The sequence below is a fragment of the Cetorhinus maximus genome, unplaced genomic scaffold (assembly GCF_964194155.1).
Source record: "Cetorhinus maximus unplaced genomic scaffold, sCetMax3.hap1.1 HAP1_SCAFFOLD_1446, whole genome shotgun sequence".
Classification (NCBI taxonomy): Eukaryota; Metazoa; Chordata; class Chondrichthyes; order Lamniformes; family Cetorhinidae; genus Cetorhinus; species Cetorhinus maximus.
The window spans coordinates 9,218-28,421 of NW_027597387.1; the positions used below are offsets into that span (position 1 = coordinate 9,218).

At 54.0% G+C, this 19,204-nt stretch overlaps 1 protein-coding gene across 1 annotated transcript; it reads left to right on the top strand.

The window, feature by feature from the left end:
• The first annotated feature begins 1,601 nt into the window (after window positions 1-1,601).
• On the top strand, window positions 1,602-10,073 carry LOC144676231 (serine/threonine-protein kinase pim-3-like). Its single transcript, XM_078536716.1, has 6 exons — window positions 1,602-1,662; window positions 3,032-3,147; window positions 4,180-4,230; window positions 6,970-7,336; window positions 8,457-8,633; window positions 9,565-10,073. The coding sequence occupies exons 1-6, from the start codon at window positions 1,602-1,604 to the stop codon at window positions 9,735-9,737; spliced, it is 945 nt and encodes a 314-aa protein (XP_078392842.1). The 3' UTR covers window positions 9,738-10,073.
• The last annotated feature ends 9,131 nt before the right edge of the window (window positions 10,074-19,204 follow it).

Genomic DNA, 19,204 nt, shown 5'->3' on the forward strand with positions numbered 1-19,204 from the left:
AACGTGAAACCCTCTTGTGAATGGCGGCACGAGACTGTCTTTAAATCGCGGTGTCAGTTAGTGAACCGACAGTCGTTACAGCATAGCCGGCCATTCGGCCCATCGAGCTGATGCCAGAGAAACTACCTGCGTATTTATGATGTTTTGTGTGGACTCAATAAAATTAAACGTTGTTTCAGTCAGTGGTATATTGTGTGTGTGTGTGTGTGTGTGTACACGTCTCTGCAAATAGGAACAGGAGGAGGCCATTCAGCCCCTCTCTCGAGACTGTTACACAGGAACAGGAGGAGGCCATTCAGCCCCTCTCTCGAGCCTGTTACACAGGAACAGGAGGAGGCCATTCAGCCCCTCTCTTGAGCCTGTTACACTGGAACAGTAGGAGGCCATTCAGCCCCTCTCTCGAGCCTGTTACACAGGAACAGGGGGAGGCCATTCAGCCCCTCTCGAGCCTGTTACACAGGAACAGGGGAAAGCAATAAGCCCCCCCAAGCATGTTATACAGGAACAGGAGGAGGCCATTCAGGCCCTCTCAAGCCTGTTACACAGGAACAAGTCAGTCAGCCCCTAGAGAGAGATTCAGAGAGTCAGAGAGAGCCACCGAAAGAGAGATAGAGGGAGAGACAGAGAGAGAGACAGAGAAAGACAGAGAGAGGAGAGAAACACAGAGACAGAGAGAGATAGAGACAGAGAGAGAGAGATTCAGAGAGACAGAGAGACAGAGAAAGAGAGTTCGGCGCTCCATAAGACCATAGGAGTAGAAATTAGGCCATTCGGCCCATCGAGTCTGCTCCGCCATTCAATCATGGCTGATCAGTTTCTCAACCCCATTCTCCCGCCTTCTCCCCATAACCTTTGATCCCCCTTACCAATCAGGAACCTATCTATCTCGGCCTTAAATACACTCAATGACCTGGCCTCCACAGCCTTCTGTGGCAATGAGTTCCATAGATTCACCCACTCTCTCTGGCTAAAGAAGTTTCTCCTCATCTCTGTTGTAAGAGGTCTTTACTCTGTCTGAGGTAAAACAATGGATGGAACAGAACCTTATCTACCGACTGGGCACTTTACAGCTTCCCAGACTGAATATTGAGTTCAACCACTTTCGATCAGGAACTCTCTCCTCCATCCCCACCCCCTGTTTCCCCCAAACATTTCTATATATTTTTCTTTTCCCACCTATTGCCATTATTGTTTGGAATGTGTTTCCATCCATTGGGCTATCTGTCCCTTGCATGTCTTGCTTTCTACCCTTAATGTCCCCATTAGCACATTTCTTCGCTGATATCACCACCATCAACACCTCTTTATCCTTTGGCCCGTGACATTTTTTGGTTCCCTCCACCTATCACTGGCCCTCTATCCATCTCTACCTGTCCAACCCCCTCCCCCTTAAACCAGTTTATATATTTCACTCCCTGTTCTATTTTCCCTTAGTTCTGGTCAAGAGACAGAGACACTGGACACGTGAATTGTGCTTCTCTCCCCAGGAAGGGCAAAATTCTTCCTTAAAGAAACAATTATTTTGGAAGCGATTACGAGACTATCTTTCTCTGTCCCAGAGGAATCTTTAACAGCAGCGACACCGCCCCCCCGCAGAGACAATGCTGTCTACCAAGTTGGGGACTGAGTGCAGCCAGACACCGGCCGAGGGATCGCTCCCAGGTAGGAAATTGTTTTTTACATCGTGAGTTCCCCGAGTGTTGGCGCAGGGTCTTTCCCCCCATCTCCCACCCCCCAGAAGTTGGTGTTTGGGGGGAGAAGGGGGAGTGAGCAGGAGTTCTCCAGAGCCAGTGGGATGCAGAGACAGAAACTGAGAGAGAGAGAGAGAGAGAGAGACAGGGACAGAGATGGTCTGGGGCGGAGGGGGCCAGAGACGGATGGAGAGGGAGAGGGAGGTTCGGTTCGGTGATCCCATTAATTGATGATTGATTGGGTCGGAGAGGGAGAGAAAGGATGAGAGAGAAACAGGGAGAGAGAAACAGAGAGAGACAGAGATAGAGAGAGACAGAGAGAGACGGAGATAGACAGAGAGAGATGGAGATAGACAGAGACGGAGATAGACAGAGACGGAGAAAGAAAGAAAGACAGAGAGAGAGAGAGAAAGAGAGAGAGAGAAAGAGAGAGACAGAGACAGAAAGAGAAACAGAGAGACAGAGATAGAGAGAGACAGAGATAGAGAGAGACGGAGATAGACAGAGACGGAGAGAGAAAGAGAGACGGAGAAAGAGAGAGAGAAAGAAAGACAGAGAGAGAGAAAGAAAGACAGAGAGAGAGACAGAGAAAGAAAGAGAGAAAGACAGAGAGAGAATGAGACACAGAAAGACAGAGAGAGATAGAGAGAATGAGACAGAGAGAGAGAGACAGACAGAGAGAGGAGATAGACAGAGAGACGGAGATAGACAGAGACGGAGATAGACAGAGACGGAGAGAGAAAGAGAGACGGAGAGAGAGAAAGAAAGACAGAGAGAGAGAGAGAAAGACAGAGAGAGAATGAGACACAGAAAGACAGAGAGAGATAGAGAGAATGAGACAGAGAGAGAGAGACAGACAGAGGGAGAGAGAGAGTGAAAAAGACAGAGAGAGAAAGAAAGAGAGACACAGAGACAGAGAGAGAGAAAGGAAGAGAGAGAAGGGAAGAGAGAGAAAGGAAGAGAGAGAAAGAGACAGCGAGAGAGAGAGAGAGTGAGAGAGAAAGAAAGAAAGAGACAGAGAGAGCTAGAGAAACAGAACGAGAGAGAGCGAGACAGCAGTGAGACACAGAAAGTGAGACACAGACACACACAAAAAAGCTGTTAGAGAGAGACGGAGAGAGAAGGGGTGACAGAATCACATGTGAGTGAGCGAGAGAGGCAATGGGCAAACTCATTAATTCTCGCTGGAGTTTCGTGGGCTGGGAAGGGTCGGGAGCCTTTGTTAATAAGAACAATTTCAGTCTGATGTGATGTTTGATTGTCTGTCATAACTTTGTTAAACTGAGGCTGGGATCATTGGATGGAGTGTAATTCTCTCTCTCTCTCTCTCTCTGTCTCACCTCCTGCAGTGAAGAAGAGAGAAAGCTTCAAGAAGCTGTACAGTGTGGGCAAGAAATTGGGCAGCGGCGGCTTCGGAACAGTTTTCTCGGCTGTGAGGACCTTCGATGGAGCTCCGGTGAGAGAGGAGGGGGAAAGGAGGGTATTAATGTAATAAGCACATCGATATATAGACACACACACACACTCAGACACACACGCACACACTCAGACACACACACACACTCTGACACAGACACACACACTCAGACACACACAGAGACACACTCAGACACACACACACACCCAGACACACACACACACACTCAGACACACAAACACACACCACCAGACACACAGAGAGACACACTCAGACACACACACACACTCAGATACACACACACACACGTCCCCAGACACACACAGAGACACACACCCACACGAACACACACACACCCCCAGACAGACAGAGACACACTCAGACACACACATGCACTCACACACACGCCCCCAGACACACACAGAGATACACTCACACACACACTCAGACACACACACACACATTCAGACACAAACACACGCACACACACTCAGACACACAGAGAGACACACACACACTCAGACACACACACACACACGCTCCCAGACACACAGACACACACACACACACACGCCCCCAGACACACACACTCAGACACACACACACTCAGACACAAACACACACACTCAGACACAAACACACACAGACACAAAAACATTCACACAGACACTCACTCACACAAACATGCACATAGACACACTCACTCACACACACAAAGATCCTCACAGTCATGCACAGCCAAACACGCACACACACAAACACACACTCAGACACACACACAGGCATACACAGAGACACACTGCCATCTAGAAGCTTCCGTTTTTAGTGCAATAAATTGTAAAACGCGAGCACAACATTACAACATTCCGGGGGTCGCGGGGGGAGTGAAGAGCCAAAATAATTCCCAGGGATCAATGTTTACACCTGCAGGTGTTGCTGATGTTTCTATAGGGGGGTGGGAGACAAGGTGTGTGTTAACTCAGTATGAAATTTCACTTAAAATATATCAATATGGATGTAGTGTTTAAAGTCAGCTCATTTGAATGAATTGGGATCCTGTTTCTGTGCCAGGTGGCGGTTAAACACGTGCCCAGGAAGAAAGTGGTGGATTGGGGTCGTCTGGTGAGTTTAAAATGATTTCAATAAGACTTGTGAACCTGTCTCTGTCTGAGTGTGTGCGAGTGTGCATCTGAGTGTGCACAAAGTGTGCCTCTGAGTGTGCAAGTGTGTGTCTGAGTGTGTGCAAGTGTGACTGAGTGTGAGAATGTTTGAGAGCGTGTCTGAGTGTGCAAGTAACTCAATGTGAGAGTGTGTCAGAGTGTGTCTGCGAGTAACTCTGAATGTTAGAGTGTGCGAGTGTGTCTTAGTGTGTGCAAGTGTGTGTCTGAGTGTGAGAGAGTGAGTATGAGTGTGTGTGTGTTGAGGGCATGTGCGAGAGTGAGTGTGAGAGTGTGTGTGTTGGAGGGCGTGTGCGAGAGTGAGTGTGAGAGTGTGTGTGTTGGAGGGCGTGTGCGAGAGTGAGTGTGAGAGTGTGTGTGTTGGAGGGCGTGTGCGAGAGTGAGTGTGAGAGTGTGTGTGTTGGAGGGAGTGTGAGAGAGTGAGTGTGAGAGTGTGTGTGTTGGAGGGCATGTGCGAGAGTGAGTGTGAGTGTGTGTGTGTTGGAGGGCATGTGCGAGAGTGAGTGTGAGAGAGTGTGTGTTGGAGGGCCTGTGCGAGAGTGAGTGTGATTGTGTGTATGTTGGAGGGCGTTGCGAGAGTGAGTATGAGTGTGTGTGTGTTGGAGGGCATTGCGAGAGTTAGTGTGAGTGTGTGTGTGTTGGAGGGCGTGTGCGAGAGTGAGTGTGAGTGTGTGTGTGTTGGAGGGCGTGTGCGAGAGTGAGTGTGAATGTGTGTATGTTGAAGAGCGTGTGCGAGAGTGAGTGTGAGTGTGTGTGTGTTGGAGGGTGTGTGCGAGTGTGAGTGTGAGTGTGTGTGTGTTGGAGGGCGTGTGCGAGAGTGAGTATGAGAGTATTTGTGTTGGAGGGCATGTGCGAGAGTGAGTGTGAGTGTGTGTGTGTTGGAGGGCGTGTGCGAGTGTGAGAGTGAGTGTGTGTGTGTTGGAGGGCGTGTGCGAGAGTGAGTGTGAGTTTGTGTGTTGGAGGGCGTGTGCGAGAGTGAGTGTGAGTGTGTGTGTGTTGGAGGGCGTGTGCGAGAGAGAGTGTGAGTGTGTTTGTGCAGAGGAGCTGGTTCTTGTTTGCAATTCAGTGAAAAATGATGAAGACTTTCTTTTCAATCTTCGTTCTGTGATATATTTATTACAACCCTAGATCTCATTGCCTTTGAGGGAATGTTTACTTTGCTTTCCCTCCGTGACATCAGTTTAGAGGGAAAAACCCAGGAAACTAAATCATCGCAACAGAAAATTGTTAAAGGTGAACTCGTCACCAGGGGTCGACCCACAAGTGAGTTTTTTTTAGATAGCACATCAATCTCAACGTGTAACCCCCCCCAAACCAGCCTCTTCCCACCCCCTACCCACCCCCAACTCCATCTCCCCCCAAAACCAGCCTCTTCCCACCCCCTACCCACCCCCAACTCCATCACCCCCCAAAACCAGCCTCTTCCCACCCCCTACCCACCCCCAACTCCATCACCCCCCAAAACCAGCCTCTTCCCACCCCCTACCCACCCCCAACTCCATCTCCCCCCAAACCAGCCTCTTCCCAACCCACAACCCACACCCAACTCCATCTCCCCCCAAAACCAGCCTCTTCCCACCCCCTACCCACCCCCAACTCCATCTCCCCCCAAACCAGCCTCTTCCCAACCCCCAACCCACACCCAACTCCGTCTCCCCCCCAAACCAGCCTCTTCCCACCCCCTACCCACCCCCAACTCCATCTCCCCCCAAACTAGCCTCTTCCCAACCCCAACTCCATCTCCCCTAAACCAGCCTCTTCCCAACCTGCTACCCACCCCAACCCCATCTCCCACCAAACGAGCCTCTTCCCACCCCCTACCCACCCCCAACTCCATCTCCCCCCAAACCATCCTCTTCCCAACCCCAACTCCATCTCCCCAAACCAGCCACTTCACACCCCCTACCCACCCCCTACCCACCCCCAACTCCATCTCCCCCAAACCAGCCTCTTCCCACCCCCAACTCCATCTCCCCCCTAAACCAGCCTCTTCCCACCCCCAACTCCATCTCCCCCAAACCAGACTCTTCCCAAACCCCCTACCCAACCCCTACGCCATCTCGCCCCAAACCAGCCTCTTCCAAACCCCTACTCCATCTCCCCCTAAACCAGCCTCTTTCCACCCCCAACTCTATCTCCCCACCCAAACCAGCCTCTTCCCAAACTCTGCCTACCCCCAACTCCATCTCCCCCCAAACCAGACTCTTCCTACACTCTACTCCATCTCCCCCAAACCAGCCTCTTCCCAACCCCCTACCCAACCCCCTACCCAACCCCTACTTCAACTCGCCCCAAACCAGTCACTTCCCACTCCCAGCTCCTTCTCCCCCAAACCAGCCTCTTCCAACCCCCTACTCCATCTCCCCGTAAACCAGCCTCTTCCCACCCCCAACTCCATCTCCCCCCAAACCAGCCTCTTCACACCCCCTACTCCATCTCCCCCCAATCCAGCCACTTCCCACCCCCTACCCACCCCAAACTCCATCTCCCCCAATCCAGCCACTTCCCACCCCCAACATCATCTCCCCCCAAACCAGCCTCTTCCCAAACCCTACCCACCCCCAACTCCATCTACCCACAAACCAGACTCTTCCCACCCACAGCTCCAGCCATTTCTCTTTGCGAACTTGTTCCCTGCTGCCCATGTTCTGAATCCTGCCATCCTTGTGCCCTCTGCTTGCAGAATGACCGCCCCGTGCCCATGGAGATCATCCTGATGTGGAAGGTGTCTTTGCCGGAGCACCGAGGCGTGATTCGCCTGCTGGACTGGTTCTCCAGGCCGGCCGGCTTCCTGCTGGTGTTGGAGCGCCCGCCCAGCGCCAAGGACCTCTGCGACCTCATCGCCGAGCAGGGCCCGCTGAGCGAGGAACGCGCCCGCTCCTTCTTCCGCCAGGCGGTGGAGGCACTGCGGCACTGCCATGCCTGTGGGGTCGCGCACCGGGACGTGAAGTGCGAGAACCTCCTGGTCGACCTGCACACTGACGAGCTCAAGCTCATCGACTTCGGTTCGGCAGCCCTGCTGCGCGACACCGCCTACACCGATATCAGTGGTAAGTACCCGGGCCCGGACACTCCCTGGGGGCATCGCGGAAGCAGCTGGGGGCACAGCGGCTCCTCCTTTCTCTCTCTGACACCTGGGATCCCAGACTTGTTGCACAGACGCCAATTCCCTCCCACAGTGCGGCTCAGTACTGACCCTCCCACAGTGCGGCTCAGAACTGACCCTCCGACAGCGTGGCGCTCCCTCAGCACTGACCCACCAACAGTGCGGCTCAGCAGTGACCCTCCGACAGTGCGGCTCAGAACTGACCCTCCGACAGCGGGGCGCTCCCTCAGCACTGACCCTGCGACAGTGCGGAGCTCCCTCAGCACTGACCCTGCGACAGTGCGGAGCTCCCTCAGCACTGACCCTCCGACAGTGCGGAGCTCCTTGAAGAACTGACACTCCGACAGTGCGGAGCTCCCTCAGCACTGACCCTCCGACAGTGCGGCTCAGCACTGACCCTCCGACAGCGCTGCTCAGCACTGACCCTCCGACAGTGCGGCGCTCCCTCAGCACTGACCCTCCGACAGTGCGGCGCTCCCTCAGCACTGACCCACCGACAGTGCGGAGCTCCCTCATCGCTGACCCTCCAACAGCGTAGCACTCCCTCAGCACTGACCCTCCGACATTGCGGAGCTCCCTCAGCACTGAACCTCCGACAGTGTGGAGCTCGCTCAGCACTGACCCGCCGATAGTGCGGCGCTCCCTCAGTACTGACCCTCCGACAGTGCGGACCTCCCTCAGCACTGACCCTCCGACAGTGTGGAACTCCCTCTGCACTGACCCGCCGATAGTGCGGCGCTCCCTCAGTACTGACCCTCCGACAGTGCGGACCTCCCTCAGCACTGACCCTCCGACAGTACGGCTCAGCACTGACCCTCCGACAGTGCGGCGCTCCCTCAGCACTGAACGTCCAACAGTGCGCCGCTCCCTCGGTACTAGCACTGGGCTGGGGTGGTAGGGCAGGTGGGCGAGTGTCAGGCGTGGGTATTTTGGGGGCATCAGGGCATTAAAACCACAAAGCAATGCTGGGTGGGGTAAATAGTCTCACAGTGAATGTTGTCTGGTTTTAATCTTGTCTCTCTCTCTCTCTCCTATTTCCCTCTCTTTCTGATGTAAATGCCCAGGCACCAGAGTGTACAGCCCGCCAGAGTACATCAGTGAAAGGCGCTACCATGCCCGCTCCGCTACTGTCTGGTCCCTCGGGGTCTTGCTCTACGCCATGGTCTGTGGTGACATCCCCTTCGAGCGAGACGTGGAGATCCTGGCTGGCGAGATCCAGCTGCCCTCCGGCATCTCCAAGGGTAAGTGGCACAGGGGGTGGAGAGAGGGGATTTTAGTTTTAAAGCATCCTTCACTGTCTCTCCTTTCCTATGATCTCAAGAAATAGGGGCAGGAGGAGGCCATTCGGCCCCTCGAGCCTGCTCCCCCATTCAATACGATCGCCTCTGATCCGATTGTTACTCAACTCCACTTCCCTGTCCGTCCCCCTCATAACCCTCGACTCCCCTCGTCGATCAGAAATCTGTCTCACTCGGACTTGAATATATTCAGTGACCCGACCCCCACTGCTCTCTGGGGGGGGAGAGAATTCCACAGACTGACCACCCTCTGAGAGAAGAAATTCCTCCTCATCTCAGTCTTCAATGGGAGACCCCTCATTCTGAAACTGTGCCCCCCTCCCCTCGTTCTAGATTCCCCTCCCACGAGGGGAGGGAAACATCCCCTCAGCATCCACCCTGTCAAACCCCCTCCCCTCAGAATCTGATATGTTTCAATAAGATCACCTCTCATTCTTCTAAACTCCAATGGGTAGAGGCCCAACCTGCTCAACCTTTCCTCATCAGACAAACCCCCTTCGTCCCAGGAATCGGCCGAGTGAACCTTCTCTGAACGGCTTCCGATGCGAGTCTGTCCCTCCTGAAGTAAGGGGACCAGAACTGTCCACAGTGCCCCAGGAGCGCCCTCACCAACGCCCTGTCCAGTTGTAGCAAGACTTCCCCACTTTTATACTCCATCCCCCCCCCCTCGCAATAAAGGACAACTTTCCATTTGTCTTCCTCATCACTCGCTGCATCTGCACACCAACTTTTGAGATTCATGTCCCAGGACACCCAGATCCCTCTGCACCGCCGACTTCTCCAGTCTCTCTCTCTCTTTCTCACATTCATTTCTTCCCCGCGATGCAATTTTTAATGGACCATCTTGTGCTTCCTTCCCCCCTTCCCCCTGCAGAGTGCGAGGAGCTGATACGATGGTGCCTCTCCATGCAACCCTCCAAACGCCCCACCCTCCACCAGATATTGTACCACCCGTGGGTGCAGCGGGACATCACCAGACCGAAAGCCGTGGGCCTCTGGAGCCCGGGGGGAGACTCCGACTGTAGCGCCAGCCAGGAGAGACTGTAGGGAGCAGACAGACCGGGCATGGACACACTCTGTTGCTGGTCACCGTATGGAAGGAGGAGGAACTTTCAGGACTGATGGGGACCTCGCCTGATCGCTCTGTCAGCAGTGGCTGGCTGGTCAGTGAACATTGGCCCAAGGGCCGGAGAGAACTCGAACTGCACACCCCTTGTTCATCTCCCTCGTTCATCCTGAAAGACGCCTCCGACAGTGCGGCTCTCCCTCAGCACTGACCCTCCAACAGCGCGGCGCTCCCTCAGTACTGACCCTCCAACAGTGCGGCGCTCCCTCAGCACTGACCCTCCAACAGCGCGGCACTCCCTCAGCACTGACCCTCCGACAGTGCAGCACTCCCTCAGCACTGACCCTCCGACAGTGTGGCGCTCCCTCAGCACTGACCCTCCGACAGTGCAGCACTCCCTCGGCACTGACCCTCCGACAGTGCGCCTCAGCTCCCTCAGCACTGACCCTCCAACAGTGCGGCTCTCCCTCAGCACTGACCATACGACAGTGCGGCGCTTCCTCAGCACTGACCCTCCGACCGTGCAGCACTCCCTCAGCACTGACCCTCCAACAGCGCGGCACTCCCTCAGCACTAACCCTCCGACAGTGCAGCGCTCCCTCAGCACTGACCCTCCGACAGTGCGGCACTCCCTCAGCAATGATCCTCCGACAGTGCAGCACTCCCTCAGCACTGACCCTACGACAGTGTGGCGCTCCCTCAGCACTGACCCTCCGACAGTGCAGCACTCCCTCGGCACTGACCCTCTGACAGTGCAGCACTCCCTCAGCACTGACCCTCCGACAGTGCAGCACTCCCTCAGCACTGACCCTCCGACAGTGTGGCGCTCCCTCAGCACTGACCCTCCGACAGTGCAGCACTCCCTCGGCACTGACCCTCCGACAGTGCGCCTCAGCTCCCTCAGCACTGACCCAGCTGGGTCCACCCTGGTCTGTAAATCCTCGTGTATTGTGCCCAGGCCCTAGAGGGTGCCGCTGAGATCATGTTCCTGGTTCAACGTGAAACCCTCTTGTGAATCGTGGCACGAGACTGTCTTTAAATCGCGGTGTCAGTTAGCGAACTGACAGTCGTTACAGCATAGCAGGCCATTCGGCATATCGATCTGATGCCAGAGAAACTACCTGCGTATTTATGATGTTTTGTGTGCACTCAATAAAATTAAACCTTGTTTCAGTCAGTGGTATATTGTGTGTGTGTGTGTACACGTCTCTGCAAACAGGAACAGGAGGAGGCCATTCAGCCCCTCTCTCGAGCCTGTTACACAGGAACAGGAGGAGGCCATTCAGCCCCTCTCTCGAGGCTGTTACACAGGAGCAGGAGGAGGCCATTCAGCCCCTCTCTCGAGGCTGTTACACAGGAACAGGAGGAGGCCATTCAGCCCCTCTCGAGTCTGTTACACAGGAACAGGAGGAGGCCATTCAGTCCCTCTCTCGAGACTGTTACACAGCAACAGGTGGAGGCCATTCAGCTCCCACTCTTGAGAGTGTTACACAGGAACAGGTGGAGGCCATTCAGCACTTCTCGAGTCTGTTACATAGGAACAGGAGGAGGCCATTCAGCCCCTCTCTCGAGACTGTTACACAGGAACAGGTGGAGGCCATTCAGCCCCCCTCTCCAGCCTTTTAAACAGGAACAGGAGGAGGCCCATTCAGGCGCTTGAGCCTCGAAGGGCTGAATGGCCTCCTGTGGATGGCCCAATATGAAATTGTGGCAAACGCTGCCACTTGCTGGTCAACAAAACCTCGACGACCTGACAGAGTCTCAACAGCAGTCGGGCAGGTTCGGTTTCAAAAGCTCATGTTGGGGGGTGGGCAGGTTGAACGGGGGTGGGGGACGGGGGGGGGGGGTGCGGAGCCTTTGAAGGTGGAGGCGTTGGTCCAATCACAGAATGACACAGCTCAAGAGGAGGCCATTCAGCCCATCATGCATGTGCTGGCTCTTTGAAAGATCTGTCCAATTAGCCCCACACTCTAACCTCCAACCCCGACCCCACCGGCTCCTTCCCCCCCCATAACCCTGCATGTTTTTCACCTTCCAGTATTTATCCAATTCCCCCCTTATCGAAGAGAGAGAGAGAGAGGGAGACAAGGAAATACTGACCGTAGCGAAAGAAAGACCTGCGTTTATATAGCGCCTTTCACCACCAGCAGACACCTCCAAGTGCCTCGCAGCCAATGAAGCACCTTTGCCGGTGGGATCACCATTTTGCGCAGAGGAAGATCCCACGAGCAGCCGATGTCAGGGGATCTTTTATGTCCACCTGAGAGGGTGGACACAGGCCTCAGGTTTAATGTCTCATCCTGAAGGATGGAGAGAGAGAGAGAGAGAGACAGAGAGAGAGAGAGAGAGAGACAGAGAGAGAGAGAGAGAGAGAGAGACAGAGAGAGGGAGAGAGAGACAGAGAGAGAGAGAGAGAGAGAGACAGAGAGAGAGAGAGGGAGATAGAAAGAGAGGGACAGAGAGAGAGAGATATAGACAGAGAGAGAGAAATAGATAGAGAGAGATAGACAGAGAGAGAGAGATAGAGTGAGAGAGATAGAGTGAGAGACAGAGAGAGAGAGACAGAGAGAGAGAGAGAGAGAGAGACAGAGATAAAGCGAGAGAGAGAGGGAGATAGAAAGAGAGGGACAGAGAGAGAGAGATATAGACAGAGAGAGAGAAATAGATAGAGAGAGATAGACAGAGAGAGAGAGATAGAGTGAGAGAGATAGAGTGAGAGACAGAGAGAGAGAGACAGAGAGAGAGAGAGACAGAGATAAAGCGAGAGAGAGAGAGAGGGAGATAGAAATAGAGGGACAGAGAGAGAGAGATATAGACAGAGAGAGAGAAATAGATAGAGAGAGATAGACAGAGAGAGAGAGATAGAGTGAGAGAGATAGAGTGAGAGACAGAGAGAGAGAGACAGAGAGAGAGAGAGAGAGAGACAGAGAGAGAGCGAGAGAGAGAGAGAGGGAGATAGAAAGAGAGGGACAGAGAGAGAGATAGAGAGAGAGAGAAAGAGAAATAGATAGAGAGAGAAAGATATAGACAGAGAGAGAGAGATAGACAGAGAGAGAGAGAGAGATAGAAAGAGAGAGAGATAGACAGAGACAGAGAGAGATAGAGTTAGAGAGATAGACAGAGAGAGAGAGACAGAGACAGAGAGATGGAGAAAGAGAGATAGAGAGGGAGCGAGAAAGAGACAGAGAGTGACAGAGAGGGATAGAGAGAAAGGGAGAGAGAGACACAAAGAGAGAGAGAGAGAAAGAGAGAGACAGAGATAGAGAGAGAGACAGTGATAGAGAGAGAGACAGAGAGAGAGAGACAGAGACAGAGAGAGAGAGAACTTCAGGATTGCAGTGCAGTATCACCAGAACGCCCTGGGTGTGAGAGGGTTAAATTCCGATCAGGGGTCTCACAGGCCGAGCTTGTATTCCCTCGAGTATCGAAGATTAAGGGGGGTTCTGATCGAGGGGTTTAAGATGATGGGTTTGGAGGGGGTGGGAGAGCCCAGAATGAGGGGTCCGAACATCACAGTTGGAGCCAGGCGGTCAGGGGTGATGTCAGGAAGCAATTGATACAAAGTGGAGTGGAAATGGGAAAGTCCCTCTCCCCGATAAGCCTGTCGAGGCTGAGACGGTGGGGAGGGGAATTGTAAATTTACACCCTGAGATTGGGAGATGTTTCTGGGTAAGGAGGGGATTGAGGATTACAGAACCCAGGGCAGCAGATGGAGTTAAGATGCTGATCAGCCCTGATCTGGTTGAATCGAGCAGGGCTCGAGGGGCAGAATGGCCGCCTCCCGTTCCTGTCTAACAGGCTTGAGCGGGGCTGAATGGCCTCCTCCTGTTCCTGTCTAAAAGGCCTGAGAGGGGCTGAATGGCCTCCCACAGTCCAAAGGTTCTCCCTCAGCACTGACCCTCCGACAGTGCGGCGAGAGAGGGGGGTGCAATGAGATGGTGATCTAACACCATTATGATGGTTCGTGTATGCACAGGGGTGGCAGGAGCGAGGTGTTTAAGGAACTGACCGGCCCCCCTGACCGATCAGCCGTTGTTCAGCCATCGAATCACAAATGTGTCCATTTAAATGTATATATATTTATTACCTAAGCATGAAACCCCCCTTGTGAATCACGGCACGAGACTGTCTTTAAATCGCGGTGCCGGTTAGCGAACCGACAGTCGTTACAGCATAGCAGGCCATTCGGCCCATCGAGCTGATGCCAGAGAAACTACCTGCGTATTTATGATGTTTTGTGTGTACTCAATAAAATTAAACGTTGTTTCAGTCAGTGGTATATTGTGTGTGTGTGTGTGTGTGTACACGTCTCTGCGAACAGGAACAGGAGGAGGCCATTCAGCCCCTCTCTCTCGAGCCTGTTACACAGGAACAGGAGGAGGACATTCAGCCCCTTCTCGAGCCTGTTACACAGGAACAGGAAAAGGCCATTCATCCCCTCTCTCTCGAGCCTGTTAAACAGGAACAGTAGGAGACCATTCAGCCCCTCTCTCTTGAGCCTGTTATACAGGAACAGGAGGAGAACATTCAGCCCCTTCTCGAGCCTGTTACACAGGAACAGGAGGAGGCCATTCAGCCCCTCTCTTGAGACTGTTACACAGGAACAGGAGTAGGCCATTCAGCCCATCTCTAGAGGCTGTTACACAGGAACAGGAGGAGGCCATTCAGCCCCCCTCTCGAGACTTTTAAACAGGAACAGGAGGCGGCCTTTGGCCCTTGAGCCTCGAAGGGCTGAATGGCCTCCACCTGTGGATGGCCCAATATGAAACTGGGCCAAACGCTGCCACCTGCTGGTCAACAAAACCTCAACGACCTGACAGAGGCTCAACAGCAGTCGGGCAGGTACGGTTTCAAAAGCTCCGACAGTGCGGCACTCCCTCAGCACTGACCCTCCGACAGTGCGGCGCTCCCTCAGCACTGACCCTCCGACAGTGCGGTGCTCCCTCAGCACTGACCCTCCGACAGTGCGGCGCTCCCTCAGCACTGACCCTCCGACAGTGCGGCACTCCCTCAGTACTGACCCTCCAACAGTGTGGCATTCCCTCAGCACTGACCCTCCGACAGTGCGGCGCTCTCTCAGCACTGACCCTCCGACAGTGCGGCGCTCCCTCAGCACTGACCCTCCGACAGTGCGGCGCTCCCTCAGCACTGACCCTCCAACAGTGCGGCACTCCCTCAGTACTGACCCTCCAATAGTGCGGAACTCCCTCAGCACTGACCCTCCAACAGTGCGGCACTCCCTCAGCACTGACCCTCCAACAGTGCGGCGCTCCCTAAGCACTGACCCTCCAACAGCGTGGCGCTCCCTCAGCCCTGACCCTCCGAATGTGCAGCGCTCCCTCAGCACTGACCCTCCGACCGTGCGTCGTTCCCACAGAACTGACCCTCCAACAATGCAGCACCGACCCTCCAACAGCGTGGCGCTCCCTCAGTATTGCCCCTGCGACAGTGCAGCGCTCCCTCAGCACTGACCCTCCGACAGTGCGGCGCTCCCTCAGCACTGACCCTCCGACAGTGCAGCGCTCCCTCAACACTGACCCTCTGACAGTGCGGCGCTCCCTCAGCACTGACCCTCCGACAGTGCGGTGCTCCCTCAGCACTGACCCTCCGAGAGTGCGGTGCTCCCTCAGCACTGACCCTCCGAGAGTGCGGCGCTCCCTCAGCACTGACCCTCCGACAGTGTGGCGCTCCCTCAGTACTGACCCTCCGACAGCGCGGCGCTCCCTCAGTACTGACCCTCCGACAGTGCGGCGCTCCCTCAGCGCTGACCCTCCGACAGCGCGGTTCTCCCTCAGTGCTGACCCTCCGACAGTGCGGCGCTCCCTCAGCACTGACCCTCCAACAGTGCGGCGAGAGAGGGGGGTGCAATGAGATGGGGATCTAACCCCATTGTGATGGTTCGTGTATGCACAGGGGTGTCAGGAGCGAGGTGTTTAAGGAACTGACCGGCCCCCCTGGTCGATCAGCTGTTGTTCAGTCATCGAATCACAAATGTGCCTATTTAAATGTATATATATTTATAAGCTAAGCATGAAAACCCCTTGTGAATCATGGCACGAGACTGTCTTTAAATCGCGGTGCCGGTTAGCGAACCGACAGTCGTTACAGCATAGCAGGCCATTCGGCCCAGCGAGCTGATGCCAGAGAAACTACCTGCGTATTTATGATGTTTTGTGTGTACTCAATAAAATTAAACGTTGTTTCAGTCAGTAGTATATTGTGTGTCTGTGTGTACACGTCTCTGCAAACAGGAACAGGAGGAGGCCATTCAGCCCCTCTCCATCCTGATACACAGGAACAGGATGAGGCCATTCAGCCCCTCTCGAGTCTGTTACACAGGAACAGGAGGGGGCCATTCAGCCCGTCTCTAGAGACTGTTACACAGGAACAGGAGAGGCCATTCAGACCCCCTCTCGGGCCTGTTACACATGAACAGGAGGAGGCCATTCAGCCCCCCTCTCGAGCCTTTTAAACAGGAACAGGAGGAGGCCCATTCAGGCCCTTGAGCCTCGAAGGGCTGAATGGCCTCCTCCTGTGGATGGCCCAATATGAAACTGGGCCAAACGCTGCCACCTGCTGGTCAACAAAACCTCGACGACCTGACAGAGGCTCAACAGCAGTCGGGCAGGTTCGGTTTCAAAAGCTCATGTTGGGGGGTGGGCAGGTTGAACGGGGGTGGGGGAGGTGGTGTCGGAGCCATTGAAGGCGGAGGCGTTGGTCCAATCACAAAATGGCACAGCTCAAGAGGAGGCCATTCAGCCCATCATGCATGTGCTGGCTCTTTGAAAGATCTGTCCAATTAGCCCAACACTCTTCCCCCCCACCCCCGACCCCACCGGCTCTTTCCCCCCCATAACCCTGCACGTTTTCCCCTTCCAGTATTTATCCAATTCCCCCCTTATCGAAGAGAGAGAGAGGGAGAGCCAAGGAAATACTGACCATAGTGAAAGAAAGACCTGCGTTTATATAGCGCCTTTCTCCACCAGCAGACACCTCTAAGTGCCTCGCAACCAATGAAGCACCTTTGCAGGTGGGGTCACACTTGTAGGGGAAAGGGATCACCATTTTGCCCAGAGGAAGATCCCACGAGCAGCCGATGTCAGGGGATCTTTTATGTCCACCTGAGAGGGTGGACTCAGGCCTCAGGTTTAATGTCTCATCCTGAAGGATAGAGAGAGAGAGAGAGAGACAGAGAGAGAGAGAGAGAGAGAGACAGAGAGAGAGAGAGAGAGAGAGAGAGAGAGAGGGAGATAGAAAGAGAGGGACAGAGAGAGAGAGATATAGACAGAGAGAGAGAGAGAGAAATAGGTAGAGAGAGAGATAGACAGAGAGAGAGAGATAGAGTGAGAGAGATAGACAGAGAGAGAGACAGAGAGAGAGAGACAGAGAGAGAGCGAGAGAGAGAGAGGGAGATAGAAAGAGAGGGACAGAGAGAGAGAGAGATAGACAGAGAGAGAACGAGAAATAGAGAGAGAAAGATATAGACAGAGAGAGAGAGATAGACAGAGAGAGAGAGAGAGATAGAAAGAGAGAGAGATAGACAGAGACAGAGAGAGTTAGAGTTAGAGAGATAGACAGAGAGAGAGAGACAGAGACATAGAGATGGAGAAAGAGAGATAGAGAGGGAGCGAGAAAGAGACAGAGAGTGACAGAGAGGGATAGAGAGAAAGGGAGAGAGAGACACAAAGAGAGAGAGAGAGAAAGAGAGAGACAGAGATAGAGAGAGAGACAGCGATAGAGAGAGAGACAGAGAGAGAGAGACAGAGACAGAGAGAGAGAGAACTTCAGGATTGCAGCGCAGTATCACCAGAACGCCCTGGGTCTGAGAGGGTTAAATTCCGATCAGGGGTCTCACAGGCCGAACTTGTATTCCCTCGAGTATCGAAGATTAAGGGGGGTTCTGATCGAGGGGTTTAAGATGATGGGTTTGGAGGGGGTGGGAGAGCCCAGAATGAGGGGTCCGAACATCACAGTTGGAGCCAGGCGGTCAGGGGTGATGTCAGGAAGCACTTGATACAAAGTGGGGTGGAAATGGGAAACTCCCTCCCCCCGATAAGCCTGTCGAGGCTGAGACGGTGGGGAGGGGAATTGTAAATTTACACCCTGAGATTGGGAGATGTTTCTGGGTAAGGAGGGGATTGAGGATTACAGAACCCAGGGCAGCAGATGGAGTTAAGATGCTGATCAGCCCTGATCTGGTTGAATCGAGCAAGGCTCGAGGGGCAGAATGGCCTCCTCCTGTTCCTGTCTAACAGGTTTGAGAGGGGCTGAATGGCCTCCTCCTGTTCCTGTCTAACAGGCTTGAGAGGGGCTGAATGGCCTCCTCCTGTTCCTGTCTAACAGGCTTGAGAGGGCTGAATGGCCTCCTCCTGTCCCTGTCTAAAAGGCCTGAGAGGGGCTGAATGGCCTCCCACAGTCCAAAGGTTCTCCCTCAGCACTGACCCTCCGACAGTGCGGAACTCCCTCAGCACTGACCATCCGACAGTGCGGAGCTTCCTCAATACTCACCCTCCAACAGTGATTTCCATGAGCAGCCGCAATCTCTCTCCATTCTCCCCTTAAGGACACTTGCGAGCTTTACAGACCTGGCACTTTTCTGGAGGGGGGTGTTGGGTGGGGCATTGAGAGATTCCTTCCTCACTCCCATCCCCACCCCCCACCCCCGCATCCTCATGCACACGGATAAGGGAAGAAGCCTGGATTTAAGGGGAAAGCAACGCACCAGTCGTTCGATCGCATTGTGACGCACGCTGTGGCCAAATATCTGAGGGGGAGTTGGTGAGGTTGGGGGATGGCACCGGAGAGCCGTTGGCCATGCCAGTGCCTTGGGGAGAGCGCCAGGGGAGGCCCCGAGCTTGGGTGAGGTTCTGGGGAAATTCTGGAACCAGCTGTGTCCACCCTGGTCTGTAAATCCTCGTGTATTGTGCCCAGGCCCTAGAGGGTTCCGCTGAGATCATGTTCCTGGTTCAATGTGAAACCCTCTTGTGAATGGCGGCACGAGACTGTCTTTAAATCGCGGTGTCGGTTAGTGAACCGACAGTCGTTACAGCATAGCAGGCCATTCGGCCCATCGAGCTGATGCCAGAGAAACTATGCTGTTTATTTATGATGTTTTGTGTGGACTCAATAAAATTAAACATTGTTTCAGTCAGTGGTATATTGTATGTGTGTGTGTGTGTGTACACGTCTCTGCAAATAGGAACAGGAGGAGGCCATTCAGCCCCCCTCTCGAGAATGTTACACAGGAGCTGGAGGAGGCCCATTCATCCTCCGCCTCGAGCCTGTTACACAGGAACAGTAGGAGGACATTCAGCCCCTCTCTCTCGAGCCTGTTACACAGGAACAGTAGGAGGCCATTCAGCCCCTCTCTCGAGCCTGTTACACAGGAAGAGTAGGAGGCCATTCAGCCCCTCTCAAGACTGTTATACAGGAACAGGTCAGTCAGCCC

Bases quoted from the DNA above. Each gene is read 5' to 3' on its own strand.
- LOC144676231 (XM_078536716.1), top strand. From the start codon at position 1,602: ATGCTGTCTACCAAGTTGGGGACTGAGTGCAGCCAGACACCGGCCGAG. The intron at 3,148-4,179 runs GTGAGAGAGGAG...TTTCTGTGCCAG, and splicing joins GGACCTTCGATGGAGCTCCG to GTGGCGGTTAAACACGTGCC. The intron at 4,231-6,969 runs GTGAGTTTAAAA...CTCTGCTTGCAG, and splicing joins TGGTGGATTGGGGTCGTCTG to AATGACCGCCCCGTGCCCAT.